This window comes from Cherax quadricarinatus, chromosome 77 (assembly GCF_038502225.1).
Source record: "Cherax quadricarinatus isolate ZL_2023a chromosome 77, ASM3850222v1, whole genome shotgun sequence".
Lineage (NCBI taxonomy): Eukaryota > Metazoa > Arthropoda > Malacostraca > Decapoda > Parastacidae > Cherax > Cherax quadricarinatus.
The window spans coordinates 21,655,818-21,674,944 of NC_091368.1; the positions used below are offsets into that span (position 1 = coordinate 21,655,818).

Below are 19,127 nucleotides of genomic sequence, written 5' to 3' on the forward strand. Positions count from 1 at the left end.
GGTAAGTGTGGGTGTGGTACTAGGGAAGTGTGGGAATACAAGGAAAGTGTGGGGTACTAGGGAAGTGTGGGAATACAAGGAAAGTGTGGGGTACTAGGGAAGTGTGGGTGTGGTACTGGTGTAGTGTGGGAAAGGGTACTAGGGAAGTGTGGGTGAGGTACTAATCAGTACTACTCCAGTAGTCTCCTACATCGTACTACTCCACCAGTAGTCTTCTATCAGTACTACTGCAAAGGTAGTCTCCTATTATCAATGCTACTCCTCTAGTAGTCTCCTACTATCAGCACTACTCCACCAGTAGTCTCCTACTATCAGCACTACTCCACCAGTAGTCTCCTACTATCAGCACTACTCCACCAGTAGTCTCCTATTATCAGCACTACTCCACCAGTAGTCTCCTACTATCAGTACTACTCCACCAGTAGTCTCCTACTATCAGTACTACTCCACCAGTAGTCTCCTACTATCAGTACTACTCCACCAGTAGTCTCCTACTATCAGTACTACTCCACCAGTAGTCTCCTACTATCAGTACTACTCCACCAGTAGTCTCCTACTATCAGTACTACTCCACCAGTAGTCTCCTACTATCAGTACTACTCCACCAGTAGTCTCCTACTATCAGTACTACTCCACCAGTAGTCTTCTACTATCAGTACTACTCCACCAGTAGTCTCCTACTATCAGTACTACTCCACCAGTAGTCTCCTATCAGTACTACTCCACCAGTAGTCTCCTACTATCAGTACTACTCCACCAGTAGTCTCCTACTATCAGTACTACTCCACCAGTAGTCTCCTACTATCAGTACTACACCAGTAGTCTCCTACTATCAGTACTACTCCACCAGTAGTCTCCTACTATCAGTACTACTCCACCAGTAGTCTCCTACTATCAGTACTACTCCACCAGTAGTCTCCTACTATCAGCACTACTCCACCAGTAGTCTCCTACTATCAGTACTACTCCACCAGTAGTCTCCTACTATCAGCACTACTCCACCAGTAGTCTCCTACTATCAGTACTACTCCACCAGTAGTCTCCTACTATCAGTACTACTCCACCAGTAGTCTCCTACTATCAGCACTACTCCACCAGTAGTCTCCTATCAGCACTACTCCACCAGTCGTCTCCATGGCACCCTCTATGGCAGCCTTCACGGCAGTCACCTCGGCAACTTCCATGTCAGCCCTCATGACTGCTTCAGTGGCAGCCACACTGGTGGCCTTCATGGCAGCCTTCATGGCAGCCTTCATGGCAGCCTTCATGGCAGCCTTCATGGAAGCCTTCATGGAAGCCTCTATGGCAGAATACAAGGTAGCCTTCATAACAGGTGCCTTGACAGAATTCGTGGCATCCTCCAAGGAAGTCTTCACGGCAGCCACCTTGGCAGCCTCCATGGCAGCTTTCTTGGCGGCCTCCATGGCAACCTCCATGGCGGTCTTCATGGCAGGCACCTTGGCAGCCTACATGGCAAAAACCATGATAGCCTCAATGGAAGCCACCTTGGCAGCCTCCATGGCAGCAGTCACAATGGTGGCCTCCATGACAGCCTTCATGGCAGTCTTCCTGGCAGCCTCCATGGCAGCCTCCATGGCAGCCTTCATGGCAGCCTCCATGGCAGCCTCCACGGCAGCTTTCATGGCAGCCTCCATGTCTCCGTGCAGACAACAATGAGGGTAAGGTTGGAAGGTCCCACAAGGCTAGGAGAGGGTAACTCCAGCCACAGCCAGGTATGAGGGACAGAGATGAAAGTCGGTCCTGGCAACTACAAAGAGATGTGTTCATATAGGTGAGTACACATGTTACACAGCCGTCACAGGATAGAACTAAATCGTCATTTCCTTGACGTGACGAACAACCTCTATGACAATTTACCGTTTCTTTTGTTCTTTCTTTTGTGCTCAAAGCTCTTACTTGCTACCATCTATCTTTAACAAGGACCTCACACACAAGTTCATACTTGTGACTGTATATGACCTGTATTAATGTAACATAGGAACAGATGAGCACTACAAGTCTACTGGCCTAGAATGAGAAAATTAATGTTTGTATTTTTTAACCCAGAGGGTTGGTTACCCAGAGGGTTGGTAACCCAGAGGGCTGGTAACCCAGAGGGTTGGTAACCCAGAGGGTTGGTTACCCAGAGGGTTGGTAACCCAGAGGGTTGGTAACCCAGAGGGTTGGTAACCCAGAGGGTTGGTTACCCAGAGGGTTTGTAACCCAGAGGGTTGGTTACCCAGAGGGTTGGTAACCCAGAGGGTTGGTTACCCAGAGGGTTGGTTACCCAGAGGGTTGGTAACCCAGAGGGTTGGTTACCCAGAGGGTTGGTTACCCAGAGGGTTGGTTACCCAGAGGGTTGGTTACCCAGAGGGTTGGTAACCCAGAGGGTTGGTTACCCAGAGGGTTGGTAACCCAGAGGGTTGGTTACCCAGAGGGTTGGTTACCCAGAGGGTTGGTTACCCAGAGGGTTGGTTACCCAGAGGGTTGGTTACCCAGAGGGTTGGTTACCCAGAGGGTTGGTTACCCAGAGGGTTGGTAACCCAGAGGGTTGGTAACCCAGAGGGTTGGTAACCCAGAGGGTTGGTTACCCAGAGGGTTGGTAACCCAGAGGGTTGGTTACCCAGAGGGTTGGTTACCCAGAGGGTTGGTTACCCAGAGGGTTGGTTACCCAGAGGGTTGGTAACCCAGAGGGTTGGTTACCCAGAGGGTTGGTTACCCAGAGGGTTGGTTACCCAGAGGGTTGGTTACCCAGAGGGTTGGTAACCCAGAGGGTTGGTAACCCAGAGGGTTGGTAACCAAGAGGGTTGGTAACCCAGAGGGTTGGTTACCCAGAGGGCTGGTTACCCAGAGGGTTGGTTACCCAGAGGGCTGGTTACCCAGAGGGTTGGTTACCCAGAGGGTTGGTTACCCAGAGGGTTGGTTACCCAGAGGGTTGGTTACCCAGAGGGTTGGTTACCCAGAGGGTTGGTTACCCAGAGGGTTGGTTACCCAGAGGGTTGGTTACCCAGAGGGCTGGTTACCCAGAGGGTTGGTAACCCAGAGGGTTGGTTACCCAGAGGGTTGGTAACCCAGCGTAACCCAGTCAGGATGTCATCAAATTGTCTCATATCCATTGGGTTTTTTAGTCCTCTCCCTCAGGATGCGATCCACACAAGTCGCCTGGCACCCAGGTACCTAATTACTGCTAGGTGAACAAAGGTAGCAGGTGTAAAGAAACATGCCCAGGATTTTCGTTTTTTCCAGGACCAAACGCGAGCCCAGAACCACGAGCCACGAGCACTACAGTATAACATTCCTACGAGTGGGGCTCAATGTACTGCTACTGTACAACAGTGCTCTGAGTGGGGCTCAATGTACTGCTACTGTACAACAGTGCTCTGAGTGGGGCTCAATGTACTGCTACTGTACAACAGTGCTCTGAGTGGGGCTCAATGTACTGCTACTGTACAACAGTGCTCTGAGTGGGGCTCAATGTACTGCTACTGTACAACAGTGCTCTCAGTGGGGCTCAATGTACTGCTACTGTACAACAGTGCTTCGAGTGGGGCTCAATGTACTGCTACTGTACAACAGTGCTTCGAGTGGGGCTCAATGTACTGCTACTGTACAACAGTGCTCTGAGTGGGGCTCAATGTACTGCTACTGTACAACAGTGCTCTGAGTGGGGCTCAATGTACTGCTACTGTACAACAGTGCTCTCAGTGGGGCTCAATGTACTGCTACTGTACAACAGTGCTCTCAGTGGGGCTCAATGTACTGCTACTGTACAACAGTGCTCTCAGTGGGGCTCAATGTACTGCTACTGCACAACAGTGCTCTGAGTGGGATTCAATGTACTGCTACTGTACAACAGTGCTCTCAGTGGGGCTCAATGTACTGCTACTGTACAACAGTGCTCTCAGTGGGGCTCAATGTACTGCTACTGTACAACAGTGCTCTCAGTGGGGCTCAATGTACTGCTACTGCACAACAGTGCTCTGAGTGGGATTCAATGTACTGCTACTGTACAACAGTGCTCTCAGTGGGGCTCAATGTACTGCTACTGTACAACAGTGCTCTGAGTGGGGCTCAATGTACTGCTACTGTACAACAGTGCTTCGAGTGGGGCTCAATGTACTGCTACTGTACAACAGTGCTTCGAGTGGGGCTCAATGTACTGCTACTGTACAACAGTGCTCTGAGTGGGGCTCAATGTACTGCTACTGTACAACAGTGCTCTCAGTGGGGCTCAATGTACTGCTACTGTACAACAGTGCTCTCAGTGGGGCTCAATGTACTGCTACTGTACAGTGCTCTCAGTGGGGCTCAATGTACTGCTACTGTACAACAGTGCTCTCAGTTGGGCTCAATGTACTGCTACTGCACAACAGTGCTCTGAGTGGGATTCAATGTACTGCTACTGTATAACAGTGCTCTGAGTGGGGCTCAATGTACTGCTACTGTACAACAGTGCTCTGATTGGGGCTCAATGTACTGCTACTGTACAACAGTGTTTCGAGTGGGGCTCAATGTACTGCTACTGTACAACAGTGCTCTGAGTGGGGCTCAATGTACTGCTACTGTACAACAGTGCTCTGAGTGGGGCTCAATGTACTGCTACTGTACAACAGTGCTCTGATTGGGGCTCGATGTACTGCTACTGTACAACAGTGCTTCGAGTGGGGCTCAATGTACTGCTACTGTACAACAGTGCTCTGAGTGGGGCTCAATGTACTGCTACTGTACAACAGTGCTCTAGGTGGGGCTCAATGTACTGCTACTGTACAACAGTGCTCTGAGTGTGATTCAATGTACTGCTACTGAACAACAGTGCTCTGAGTGGGGCTCAATGTACTGCTACTGTACAACAGTGCTCTGAGTGGGGCTCAATGTACTGCTACTGTTCAACAGTGCTCTGAGTGGGGCTCAATGTACTGCTACTGTTCAACAGTGCTCTGAGTGGGGCTCAATGTACTGCTACTGTTCAACAGTGCTCTGAGTGGGGCTCAATGTACTACTACTGTACAACAGTGCTCTGATTGGGGCTCAATGTACTGCTACTGTACAACAGTGCTTCGAGTGGGGCTCAATGTACTGCTACTGTACAACAGTGCTCTGAGTGGGGCTCAATGTACTGCTACTGTACAACAGTGCTCTGAGTGGGGCTCAATGTACTGCTACTGTACAACAGTGCTCTGAGTGGGGCTCAATGTACTGCTACTGTTCAACAGTGCTCTGAGTGGGGCTCAATGTACTGCTACTGTACAACAGTGATCTGAGTGGGACTCAATGTACTGCTACTGTACAACAGTGCTTCGAGTGGGGCTCAATGTACTGCTACTGTACAACAGTGCTCTGAGTGGGGCTCAATGTACTGCTACTGTACAACAGTGCTCTGAGTGGGGCTCAATGTACTGCTACTGTTCAACAGTGCTCTGAGTGGGGCTCAATGTACTGCTACTGTTCAACAGTGCTCTGAGTGGGGCTCAATGTACTTCTACTGTACAACAGTGCTCTGATTGGGGCTCAATGTACTGCTACTGTACAACAGTGCTTCGAGTGGGGCTCAATGTACTGCTACTGTACAACAGTGCTCTGAGTGGGCCTCAATGTACTGCTACTGTACAACAGTGCTCTCAGTGGGGCTCAATGTACTGCTACTGTACAACAGTGCTCTGAGTGGGGCTCAATGTACTGCTACTGTACAACAGTGCTCTCAGTGGGGCTCAATGTACTGCTACTGTACAACAGTGCTCTGAGTGGGGCTCAATGTACTGCTACTGTACAACAGTGCTCTCAGTGGGGCTCAATGTACTGCTACTGTACAACAGTGCTCTGAGTGGGGCTCAATGTACTGCTACTGTACAACAGTGCTCTGAGTGGGGCTCAATGTACTGCTACTGTACAACAGTGCTTCGTGTGGGGCTCAATGTACTGCTACTGTACAACAGTGCTCTGAGTGGGCTGTCCATCAAGTTCTGCCCATCAAGTTCTGCCCATCAAGTTCTGCACATCAAGTTCTGCACATCAAGTTCTGCACATCAAGTTCTGCACATCAAGTTCTGCACATCAAGTTCTGCACATCAAGTTCTGCACATCAAGTTCTGCCCATCAAGTTCTGCCCATCAAGTTCTGCCCATCAAGTTCTGCCCATAAAGTTCTGCTCATCAAGTTCTGCTCATCAAGTTCTGCTCATCAAGTTCTGCTCATCAAGTTCTGCTCATCAAGTTCTGCCCATCAAGTTCTGCCCATCAAGTTCTGCTCATCAAGTTCTGCTCATCAAGTTCTGCTCATCAAGTTCTGCTCATCAAGTTCTGCTCATCAAGTTCTGCCCATCAAGTTCTGCCCATCAAGTTCTGCACATCAAGTTCTGCTCATCAAGTTCTGCTCATCAAGTTCTGCCCATCAAGTTCTGCCCATCAAGTTCTGCTCATCAAGTTCTGCTCATCAAGTTCTGCCCATCACACACTGCCTCACCTACACACCAGTTTGACTCTCACTTCCCGCACACTGCCTCACCTACACCAGTTTGACTCTCACTTCCCGCACGCTGCCTCACCTACACTACCAGTTTGACTCTCACTTCCCGCACACTGCCTCACCTACACCAGTTTGACTCTCACTTCCCGCACACTGCCTCACCTACACCACCAGTTTGACTCTCACTTCCCGCACACTGCCTCACCTACACCAGTTTGACTCTCACTTCCCGCACACTGCCTCACCTACACCACCAGTTTGACTCTCACTTCCCGCACACTGCCTCACCTACACCACCAGTTTGACTCTCACTTCCCGCACAGAGCCTCACCTACACTACCAGTTTGACTCTCACTTCCCGCACACTGCCTCACCTACACACCAGTTTGACTCTCACTTCCCGCACACTGCCTCACCTCCCGCACACTGCCTCACCCACCAGTTTGACTCTCACTTCCCGCACACTGCCTCACCTACACACCAGTTTGACTCTCACTTCCCGCACACTGCCTCACCTACACCCACCAGTTTGACTCTCACTTCCCGCACACTGCCTCACCTACACCACCAGTTTGACTCTCACTTCCCGCACACTGCCTCACCTACACCACCAGTTTGACTCTCACTTCCGCACACTGCCTCACCTACACACCAGTTTGACTCTCACTACTCGCACACTGCCTCACCTACACCACCAGTTTGACTCTCACTTCCCGGACACTGCCTCACCTACACCACCAGTTTGACTCTCACTTCCCGCACACTGCCTCACCTACACCAGTTTGACTCTCACTTCCCGCACACTGCCTCACCTACACCACCAGTTTGACTCTCACTTCCCGGACACTGCCTCACCTACCTCACTCTCCTACACCTACACACCAGTTTGACTCTCACTTCCCGCACACTGCCTTACCTACACCGATTTGACGCTCACTTCCCGCACACTGCCTCACCTACACCAGTTTGACTCTCACTTCCCGCACACTGCCTCACCTACACCAGTTTGACTCTCACTTCCCGCACACTGCCTCACCTACACCACCAGTTTGACTCTCACTTCCCGCACACTGCCTCACCTACACCACCAGTTTGACTCTCACTTCCCGCACACTGCCTCACCTACACCAGTTTGACTCTCACTTCCCGCACACTGCCTCACCTACACCACCAGTTTGACTCTCACTTCCCGCACACTGCCTCACCTACACCACCAGTTTGACTCTCACTTCCCGCACACTGCCTCACCTACACCACCAGTTTGACTCTCACTTCCCGCACACTGCCTCACCTACACCACCAGTTTGACTCTCACTTCCCGCACACTGCCTCACCTACACCACCAGTTTGACTCACTTCCCGCACACTGCCTCACCTACACCAGTTTGACTCTCACTTCCCGCACACTGCCTCACCTACACAACCAGTTTGACTCTCACTTCCCGCACACTGCCTCACCTACACCACCAGTTTGACTCTCACTTCCCGCACACTGCCTCACCTACACCACCAGTTTGACTCTCACTTCCCGCACACTGCCTCACCTACACCACCAGTTTGACTCTCACTTCCCGCACACTGCCTCACCTACACCACCAGTTTGACTCTCACTTCCCGCACACTGCCTCACATACACCAGTTCGACTCTCACTTCCCGCACACTGCTTCACCTACACAACCAGTTTGACTCACTTCCCGCACACTGCCTCACCTACACCACCATTTTGACTCTCACTTCCCGCACACTGCCTCACCTACACTACCAGTTTGACTCTCACTTCCCGCACGCTGTCTCACCTACACCACCAGTTTGACTCTCACTTCCCGCACACTGCCTCACCTACATCAGTTTGACTCTCACTTCCCGCACACTGCCTCACCTACACCACCAGTTTGACTCTCACTTCCCGCACACTGCCTCACCTACACCACCAGTTTGACTCTCACTTCCCGCACACTGCCTCACCTACACCACCAGTTTGACTCTCACTTCCCGCACACTGCCTCACCTACACCACCAGTTTGACTCTCACTTCCCGCACACTGCCTCACCTACACCACCAGTTTGACTCTCACTTCCCGCACACTGCCTCACCTACACCAGTTTGACTCTCACTTCCCGCACACTGCCTCACCTACACCACCAGTTTGACTCTCACTTCCAGCACACTGCCTCACCTACACCACCAGTTTGACTCTCACTTCCGGCACACTGCCTCACCTACACCAGTTTGACTCTCACTTCCCGCACACTGCCTCACCTACACCAGTTTGACTCTCACTACTCGCATACTGCCTCACCTACACCACCAGTTTGACTCTCACTTCCCGCACACTGCCTCACCTACACCACCAGTTTGACTCTCACTTCCCGCACACTGCCTCACCTACACCACCAGTTTGACACTCACTTCCCGAACACTGCGTCACCTACACCAGTTTGACTCTCACTTCCTGCACACTGCCTCACCTACACCACCAGTTTGACTCTCACTTCCCGCACACTGCCTCACCTACACCACCAGTTTGACTCTCACTTCCCGCACACTGCCTCACCTACACCACCAGTTTGACTCTCACTTCCCGCACACTGCCTCACCTACACCACTTTGACTCTCACTTCCCGCACACTGCCTCACCTACACCACCAGTTTGACTCTCACTTCCCGCACACTGCCTCACCTACACTACCAGTTTGACTCTCACTTCCCGCACACTGCCTCACCTGCCTCACCTACACCAGTTTGACTCTCACTTCCCGCACACTGCCTCACCTACACACCAGTTTGACTCTCACTTCCCGCACACTGCCTCACCCGCACACTGCCTCACCCACCAGTTTGACTCTCACATCCCGAACACTGCGTCACCTACATCAGTTTGACTCTCACTTCCTGCACACTGCCTCACCTACACCACCAGTTTGACTCTCACTTCCCGCACACTGCCTCACCTACACTACCAGTTTGACTCTCACTTCCCGCACACTGCCTCACCTACACCAGTTTGACTCTCACTTCCCGCACACTGCCTCACCTACACCACCAGTTTGACTCACTTCCCGCACACTGCCTCACCTACACAAGTTTGACTCTCACTTCCCGCACTGCCTCACATACACCACCAGTTTGACTCTCACTTCCCGCACACTGCCTCTCCTACACTACCAGTTTGACTCTCACTTCCCGCACACTGCCTCACCTACACCACCAGTTTTACTTTCACTTCCCGCACACTGCCTCACCTACACTACCAGTTTGACTCACTTCCCGCACACTGCCTCACCTACACCAGTTTGACTCACTTCCCGCACACTGCCTCACCTACACCAGTTTGACTCTCACTTCCCGCACACTGCCTCACCTACACCAGTTTGACTCACTTCCCGCACACTGCCTCACCTACACCAGTTTGACTCTCACTTCCCGCACACTGCCTCACCTACACCACCAGTTTGACTCACTTCCCGCACACTGCCTCACCTACACAAGTTTGACTCTCTTCCCGCACACTGCCTCACCTACACCAGTTTGACTCGCTCTTCCCGCACAATGCCTCACCTACACCAGTTTGACTCTCACTTCCCGCACACTGCCTCACCTACACCAGTTTGACTCTCACTTCCCGCACACTGCCTCACCTACACCAGTTTGACTCTCACTTCCCGCACACTGCCTCACCTACACCACCAGTTTGACTCTCACTTCCCGCACACTGCCTCACCTACACCACCAGTTTGACTCTCACTTCCCGCACACTGCCTCACCTACACCACCAGTTTGACTCTCACTTCCCGCACACTGCCTCACCTACACCACCAGTTTGACTCTCACTTCCCGCACACTGCCTCACCTACACCACCAGTTTGACTCTCACTTCCCGCACACTGCCTCACCTACACCACCAGTTTGACTCACTTCCCGCACACTGCCTCACATACACCAGTTTGACTCTCACTACTCGCATACTGCCTCACCTACACCACCAGTTTGACTCTCACTTCCCGCACACTGCCTCACCTACACCACCAGTTTGACTCTCACATCCCGCACACTGCCGCACCTACACCACCAGTTTGACACTCACTTCCCGAACACTGCGTCACCTACACCAGTTTGACTCACTTCCCGCACACTGCCTCACATACACTACCAGTTTGACTCTCACTTCCCGCACACTGCCTCACCTACACCACCAGTTTGACTCTCACTTCCCGCACACTGCCTCACCTACACCAGTTTGACTCTCACTTCCACTGCCTCACCTACACACAGTTTGCACTTCACCTACACCAGATTGTCTCTCACTTCCAGCACACTGCCTCACCTTCACCAGTTTGACACCAGTTTGACTCTCACATCCCACACACTGCCTCACCTACACCAGTTTGACTCTCACTTCCCGCACACTGCCTCACCTACACCAGTTTGACTCTCACTTCCCGCACACTGCCTCACCTACACCAGTTTGACTCTCACTTCCCGCACACTGCCTCACCTACACCAGTTTGACTCTCACTACTCGCATACTGCCTCACCTACACCACCAGTTTGACTCTCACTTCCCGCACACTGCCTCACCTACACCACCAGTTTGACTCTCACATCCCGCACACTGCCTCACCTACACCACCAGTTTGACTCTCACTTCCCGCACACTGCCTCACCTACACCACCAGTTTGACTCTCACTTCCCGCACACTGCCTCACCTACACCAGTTTGACTCTCACTTCCCGCACACTGCCTCACCTACACCAGTTTGACTCTCACTTCCCGCACACTGCCTCACCTACACCAGTTTGACTCTCACTTCCCGCACACTGCCTCACCTACACCACCAGTTTGACTCTCACTTCCCGCACACTGCCTCACCTACACCAGTTTGACTCTCACTTCCCGCACACTGCCTCACCTACACCACCAGTTTGACTCTCACTTCCCGCACACTGCCTCACCTACACCACCAGTTTGACTCTCACTTCCCGCACACTGCCTCACCTACACCACCAGTTTGACTCTCACTTCCCGCACACTGCCTCACCTACACCACACCAGTTTGACTCTCACTTCCCGCACACTGCCTCACCTACACCACCAGTTTGACTCTCACTTCCCGCACACTGCCTCACCTACACCACCAGTTTGACTCTCACTTCCCGCACACTGCCTCACCTACACCACCAGTTTGACTCTCACTTCCCGCACACTGCCTCACCTACACCAGTTTGACTCTCACTTCCCGCACACTGCCTCACCTACACCAGTTTGACTCACTTCCCGCACACTGCCTCACCTACACCAGTTTGACTCTCACTTCCCGCACACTGCCTCACCTACACCAGTTTGACTCACTTCCCGCACACTGCCTCACCTACACCAGTTTGACTCTCACTTCCAGCACACTGCTTCACATATACCACCAGTTTGACTCTCACTTCCCGCACACTGCCTCTCCTACACTACCAGTTTGACTCTCACTTCCCGCACACTGCCTCACCTACACCACCAGTTTTACTTTCACTTCCCGCACACTGCCTCACCTACACTACCAGTTTGACTCTCACTTCCCCACTGCTCACACCAGTTTGACTCTCACTTCCCGCACACTGTCTCACCTACACTACCAGTTTGACTCTCACTTCCCGCACACTGCCTCACCTACACCACCAGTTTGACTCTCACTTCCCGCACACTGCCTCACCTACACCACCAGTTTGACTCTCACTTCCCGCACACTGCCTCACCTACACCACCAGTTTGACTCTCACTTCCCGCACACTGCCTCACCTACACCACCAGTTTGACTCTCACTTCCCGCACACTGCCTCACCTACACCAGTTTGACTCTCACTTCCCGCACACTGCCTCACCTACACCAGTTTGACTCTCACTTCCCGCACACTGCCTCACCTACACCACCAGTTTGACTCACTTCCCGCACACTGCCTCACCTACACCACCAGTTTGACTCTCACTTCCCGCACACTGCCTCACCTACACCACCAGTTTGACTCTCACTTCCCGCACACTGCCTCACCTACACCACCAGTTTGACACTCACTTCCCGAACACTGCGTCACCTACACCAGTTTGACTCACTTCCCGCACACTGCCTCACATACACTACCAGTTTGACTCTCACTTCCCGCACACTGCCTCACCTACACCAGTTTGACTCTCACTTCCCGCACACTGCCTCACCTACACCAGTTTGACTCTCACTTCCCGCACACTGCCTCACCTACACCACCAGTTTGACTCTCACTTCCCGCACACTGCCTCACCTACACCACGAGTTTGACCAGTTTGACTCACTTCCCGCACACTGCCTCACCTACACCAGTTTGACTCTCACTTCCCGCACACTGCCTCACCTACACCACCAGTTTGACTCTCACTTCCCGCACACTGCCTCACCTACACCAGTTTGACTCACTTCCCGCACACTGCCTCACCTACACCAGTTTGACTCTTTGACTCTCACTTCCCGCACACTGCCTCACCTACACCACCAGTTTGACTCTCACTTCCCTGCACACTGCCTTCACGTACACCAGTTTGACTCTCACTTCCCGCACACTGCCTCACCTACACCAGTTTGACTCTCACTTCCCGCACACTGCCTCACCTACACCAGTTTGACTCTCACTTCCCGCACACTGCCTCACCTACACCAGTTTGACTCTCACTTCCCGCACACTGCCTCACCTACACCAGTTTGACTCTCACTTCCCGCACACTGCCTCACCTACACCAGTTTGACTCACTTCCCGCACACTGCCTCACCTACACCAGTTTGACTCTCACTTCCCGCACACTGCCTCACCTACACCAGTTTGACTCTCACTTCCCGCACACTGCCTCACCTACACCAGTTTGACTCTCACTTCCCGCACACTGCCTCACCTACACCAGTTTGACTCTCACTTCCCGCACACTGCCTCACCTACACCACCAGTTTGACTCTCACTTCCCGCACACTGCCTCACCTACACCACCAGTTTGACTCTCACTTCCCGCACACTGCCTCACCTACACCAGTTTGACTCACTTCCCGCACACTGCCTCACCTACATCACCAGTTTGACTCTCACTTCCCGCACACTGCCTCACCTACACCACCAGTTTGACTCTCACTTCCCGCACACTGCCTCACCTACACCACCAGTTTGACTCTCACTTCCCGCACACTGCCTCACCTACACCACCAGTTTGACTCTCACTTCCCGCACACTGCCTCACCTACACCACCAGTTTGACTCTCACTTCCCGCACACTGCCTCACCTACACCACCAGTTTGACTCTCACTTCCCGCACACTGCCTCACCTACACCACCAGTTTGACTCTCACTTCCCGCACACTGCCTCACCTACACCACCAGTTTGACTCACTTCCCGCACACTGCCTCACCTACACCAGTTTGACTCTCACTTCCCGCACACTGCCTCACCTACACCACCAGTTTGACTCTCACTTCCCGCACACTGCCTCACCTACACCACCAGTTTGACTCTCACTTCCCGCACACTGCCTCACCTACACCAGTTTGACTCTCACTTCCCGCACACTGCCTCACCTACACTACCAGTTTGACTCACTTCCCGCACACTGCCTCACCTACACCAGTTTGACTCTCACTTCCCGCACACTGCCTCACCTACACCAGTTTGACTCTCACTTCCCGCACACTGCCTCACCTACACCAGTTTGACTCTCACTTCCCGCACACTGCCTCACCTACACTACCAGTTTGACTCTCACTTCCCGCACACTGCCTCACCTACACCAGTTTGACTCACTTCCCGCACACTGCCTCACCTACACCAGTTTGACTCTCACTTCCCGCACACTGCCTCACCTACACCACCAGTTTGACTCTCACTTCCCGCACACTGCCTCACCTACACCACCAGTTTGACTCTCACTTCCCGCACACTGCCTCACCTACACCAGTTTGACTCTCACTTCCCGCACACTGCCTCACCTACACCAGTTTGACTCTCACTTCCCGCACACTGCCTCACCTACACCAGTTTGACTCTCACTTCCCGCACACTGCCTCACCTACACCAGTTTGACTCTCACTTCCCGCACACTGCCTCACCTACACCAGTTTGACTCACTTCCCGCACACTGCCTCACCTACACCAGTTTGACTCTCACTTCCCGCACACTGCCTCACCTACACCAGTTTGACTCTCACTTCCCGCACACTGCCTCACCTACACCACCAGTTTGACTCTCACTTCCCGCACACTGCCTCACCTACACCAGTTTGACTCTCACTTCCCGCACACTGCCTCACCTACACCAGTTTGACTCTCACTTCCCGTACACTGCCTCTCCTACACGAGTTTGACTCTCACTTCCCGCACACTGCCTCACCTACAACACCAGTTTGACTCTCACTTCCCGCACTCTGCCTCACCTACACCACCAGTTTGACTCTCACTTCCCGCACACTGCCTCACCTACACCACCAGTTTGACTCTCACTTCCCGCACACTGCCTCACCTACACCACCAGTTTGACTCTCACTTCCCGCACACTGCCTCACCTACACCACCAGTTTGACTCTCACTTCCCGCACACTGCCTCACCTACACCACCAGTTTGACTCTCACTTCCCGCACACTGCCTCACCTACACCACCAGTTTGACTCTCACTTCCCGCACACTGCCTCACCTACACCACCAGTTTGACTCTCACTTCCCGCACACTGCCTCACCTACACCAGTTTGACTCTCACTTCCCGCACACTGCCTCACCTACACCAGTTTGACTCACTTCCCGCACACTGCCTCACCTACACCAGTTTGACTCTCACTTCCCGCACACTGCCTCACCTACACCAGTTTGACTCTCACTTCCCGCACACTGCCTCACCTACACCAGTTTGACTCACTTCCCGCACACTGCCTCACCTACACCAGTTTGACTCTCACTTCCCGCACACTGCCTCACCTACACCACCAGTTTGACTCACTTCCCGCACACTGCCTCACCTACACCACCAGTTTGACTCTCACTTCCCGCACACTGCCTCACCTACACCAGTTTGACTCTCACTTCCCGCACACTGCCTCACCTACACCAGTTTGACTCACTTCCCGCACACTGCCTCACCTACACCAGTTTGACTCTCACTTCCCGCACACTGCCTCACCTACACCAGTTTGACTCTCACTTCCCGCACACTGCCTCACCTACACCAGTTTGACTCTCACTTCCCGCACACTGCCTCACCTACACTACCAGTTTGACTCTCACTTCCCGCACACTGCCTCACCTACACCAGTTTGACTCTCACTTCCCGCACACTGCCTCACCTACACCAGTTTGACTCACTTCCCGCACACTGCCTCACCTACACCAGTTTGACTCACTTCCCGCACACTGCCTCACCTACACTACCAGTTTGACTCTCACTTCCCGCACACTGCCTCACCTACACTATCAGTTTGACTCACTTCCCGCACACTGCCTCACCTAAACCAGTTTGACTCTCACTTCCCGCACACTGCCTCACCTACACTACCAGTTTGACTCTCACTTCCCGCACACTGCCTCACCTACACCAGTTTGACTCTCACTTCCCGCACACTGCCTCACCTACACCAGTTTGACTCTCACTTCCCGTACACTGCCTCACCTACACCAATTTGACTCTCACTTCCCGCACACTGCCTCACCTACACCAGTGTGACTCTCCCTTCCCGCACACTGCCTCACCTACACCACCAGTTTGACTCCCAACACACTGCCTCGCCAACAACCCGAGCTTGACTCCCCGCACACTGCCTCACCTACACTACCAGTTTGACTCACTTCCCGCACACTGCCTCACCTACACCACCAGTTTGACTCTCCCTTCCCGCACACTGCCTCACCTACACCACCAGTTTGACTCTCCTGCACACTGCCTCACCTACACCACCAGTTTGGCTCCCCGCACACTGCCTCACCTACACCACCAGTTTGACTCTCCTGCACACTGCCTCACCTACATCACCAGTTTGACTCTCCTACATACTTCCTCACCTACACCACCAGTTTGACTCCCCGCACATTGCCTCACCTACACCACCAGTTTGACTCTCCTACACACTGCCTCACCTACACCACCAGTTTGACTCCCCGCACACTGCCTCACCCTCATCACCAGTTTGACTCTCCCTTCCCTAACACTGCCTCACCTACACCGCCTTTTGACTCTTCTGCACACTGCCTCACCTACACCACCAGTTTGGATGTTACGAAAGTTCAGAATATTTTCCTGAACCCCAGGCAGTGTTTACAGACTTAATTTCTCGCAGCTCACTCTCAGAAACTAGGCTTTCCCCGTCATGACTCGGAATATCGCGATAACACAATTGCAAACAAATCACGGAACGGGTGGGGATTGAAACTATGGCAGGCAAATCCAAAAACTCACAGGCCAGTGTGTTGACCACTCTCTCAGCTGGCTGTAATAAGATTAGAGGCAGTTGGCCCAGTAGTTAATGCAGTTGGCTTTTGATATACCACTGATCACCCTCTCTACTGACACAGCTGAGCTCTGGACTCTGCCACGAGAGATGAGTTCCATTATCATTTAAAGAGTTCCACTTGTCAAGATTATAATCATGGGGGAGCACTAAACCCATAGGATTATACAGCGCATGCTGGGCTGGGGTGGGGATGGAAGGCATTCAGGCTCAATTCAGGGAACTGGAGCACAGATCCAATTCCCTAGATCAAGAGCCCCTCACCAGCATCAAGGAACCTCCCTTGAGGTGGACCACTTTACCAATCCTGCTGATTACAGTGACCCGGGATAACTAATCACTTCTGGACTTTGAACTTAAGTAAAACAGCACTTAACACCAGTGAACCCTCTCCTCACTTTTATTTAAATAATAATATTGATGTATCTTGGAAGCAACTTGTCGCTTTTATCCTTCCTGACATCATTACCTCCAGCACTCACGCTGGCGATGAGTTAAGTTACTGCCAGTTAGGACACAACTCATTTTATGCTTGACAGGATAAGTTTTGTCCTAACACAAACCTTCAATTATTTACCACACACCTGCATATATATACCACACACATGTATATCTACCACACACATGTATATCTACCACACACATGTATATATCTACCCAACATGAAACATCTACATCACTCACCTGAGTCTACCTTAAAAAATATCTAGTTCAGACACCTAAAAGTATCTACCATTCACCTGATTACCTCACACACTTGCAAACCCTCATTCCCACTGTAAAGTACCCATGTCACACACTGTAAAGTACCTACGTCACACTGTAAAGTACCCACGTCAATCACTATATGGTACCCACCTCATATACTGTAAAGTATCCAACTCATCCGGAAGAAATTATCTACTTCACACACTTTCGTGTCACACTACATACGCATCCGTCACACACCAGGAAGAAACAAACCTACAAACAACTCACCGTCACCAAGGAAGAATAAAATATTCTTGGCCTTCTTGGTGTTCTTGGGCCTCTCCATGGCTTCATACAGCTCCTGCCTCATCAAGTTGTACCAGTAAGACACATCTGCAAGTGTAAGAGTTAGTTTACTGCTGGATACAGCACAGTGATTGTACCAGTAAGACACATCTGGAAGTGTAAGAGTTAGTTTACTGCTGGATACAGCACAGTGATTGTACCAGTAAGACATCTGCAAGTGTAAGAGTTAGTTTACTGCTGGATACAGCACAGTGATTGTACCAGTAAGACATCTGCAAGTGTAAGAGTTAGTTTACTGCTGGATACAGCACAGTGATTGTACCAGTAAGACATCTGGAAGTGTAAGAGTTAGTTTACTGCTGGATACAGCACAGTGATTGTACCAGTAAGACATCTGGAAGTGTAAGAGTTAGTTTACTGCTGGATACAGCACAGTGATTGTACCAGTAAGACACATCTGCAAGTGTAAGAGTTAGTTTACTGCTGGATACAGCACAGTGATTGTACCAGTAAGACACATCTGCAAGTGTAAGAGTTAGTTTACTGCTGGATACAGCACAGTGATTGTACCAGTAAGACACAACTGCAAGTGTAAGAGTTAGTTTACTGCTGGATACAGCACAGTGATTGTACCAGTAAGACACATCTGCAAGTGTAAGAGTTAGTTTACTGCTGGATACAGCACAGTGATTGTACCAGTAAGACACATCTGCAAGTGTAAGAGTTAGTTTACTGCTGGATACAGCACAGTGATTGTACCAGTAAGACACAATTGCTAGTGTAAAAGTTAGTTTACTACCGGATACACGACAATAATCTGTCGTTCATGTTTAAATGCAGTCACTTGCTGAAGACGCCCTCAATGATTAATCAGTCAAATTCAAATTGACCTCTTTGTCTAAGCTGACCAGTGCCTATAATGTTATTTTAGGTCTAACTTAGAGTAATATTAATCAGATTGATCCACTTGGAAAAATAGCAATAGTGACTATTATCACAGAGCTAGTAAACCCAGCTGCAACAATAAAATATATGTCCAAAATATACACTATATTCCACATAATACTTCTATATACTTAATTCCCTCTTAAGACATTCATTAATATCCAACATGAAAGTTAAGACACATGTGCAACATCTGGATATCTTTATTGTAGACGTTTCGCCATCCAGTGGCTT

General features: G+C 51.4%; 1 protein-coding gene across 1 annotated transcript in view; it reads right to left on the minus strand.

Moving 5' to 3' along the window:
• Window positions 1–19,127, minus strand: part of LOC128702003 (alkaline phosphatase) — a 159,487-nt gene that overhangs the window by 135,017 nt on the left and 5,343 nt on the right. Inside the window, exon 2 of the mRNA XM_053796016.2 lies at window positions 17,931–18,035. Within this exon, the coding sequence (XP_053651991.2) occupies window positions 17,931–18,035 (105 nt within the window). The remainder of the gene's footprint in view (window positions 1–17,930; window positions 18,036–19,127) is intronic.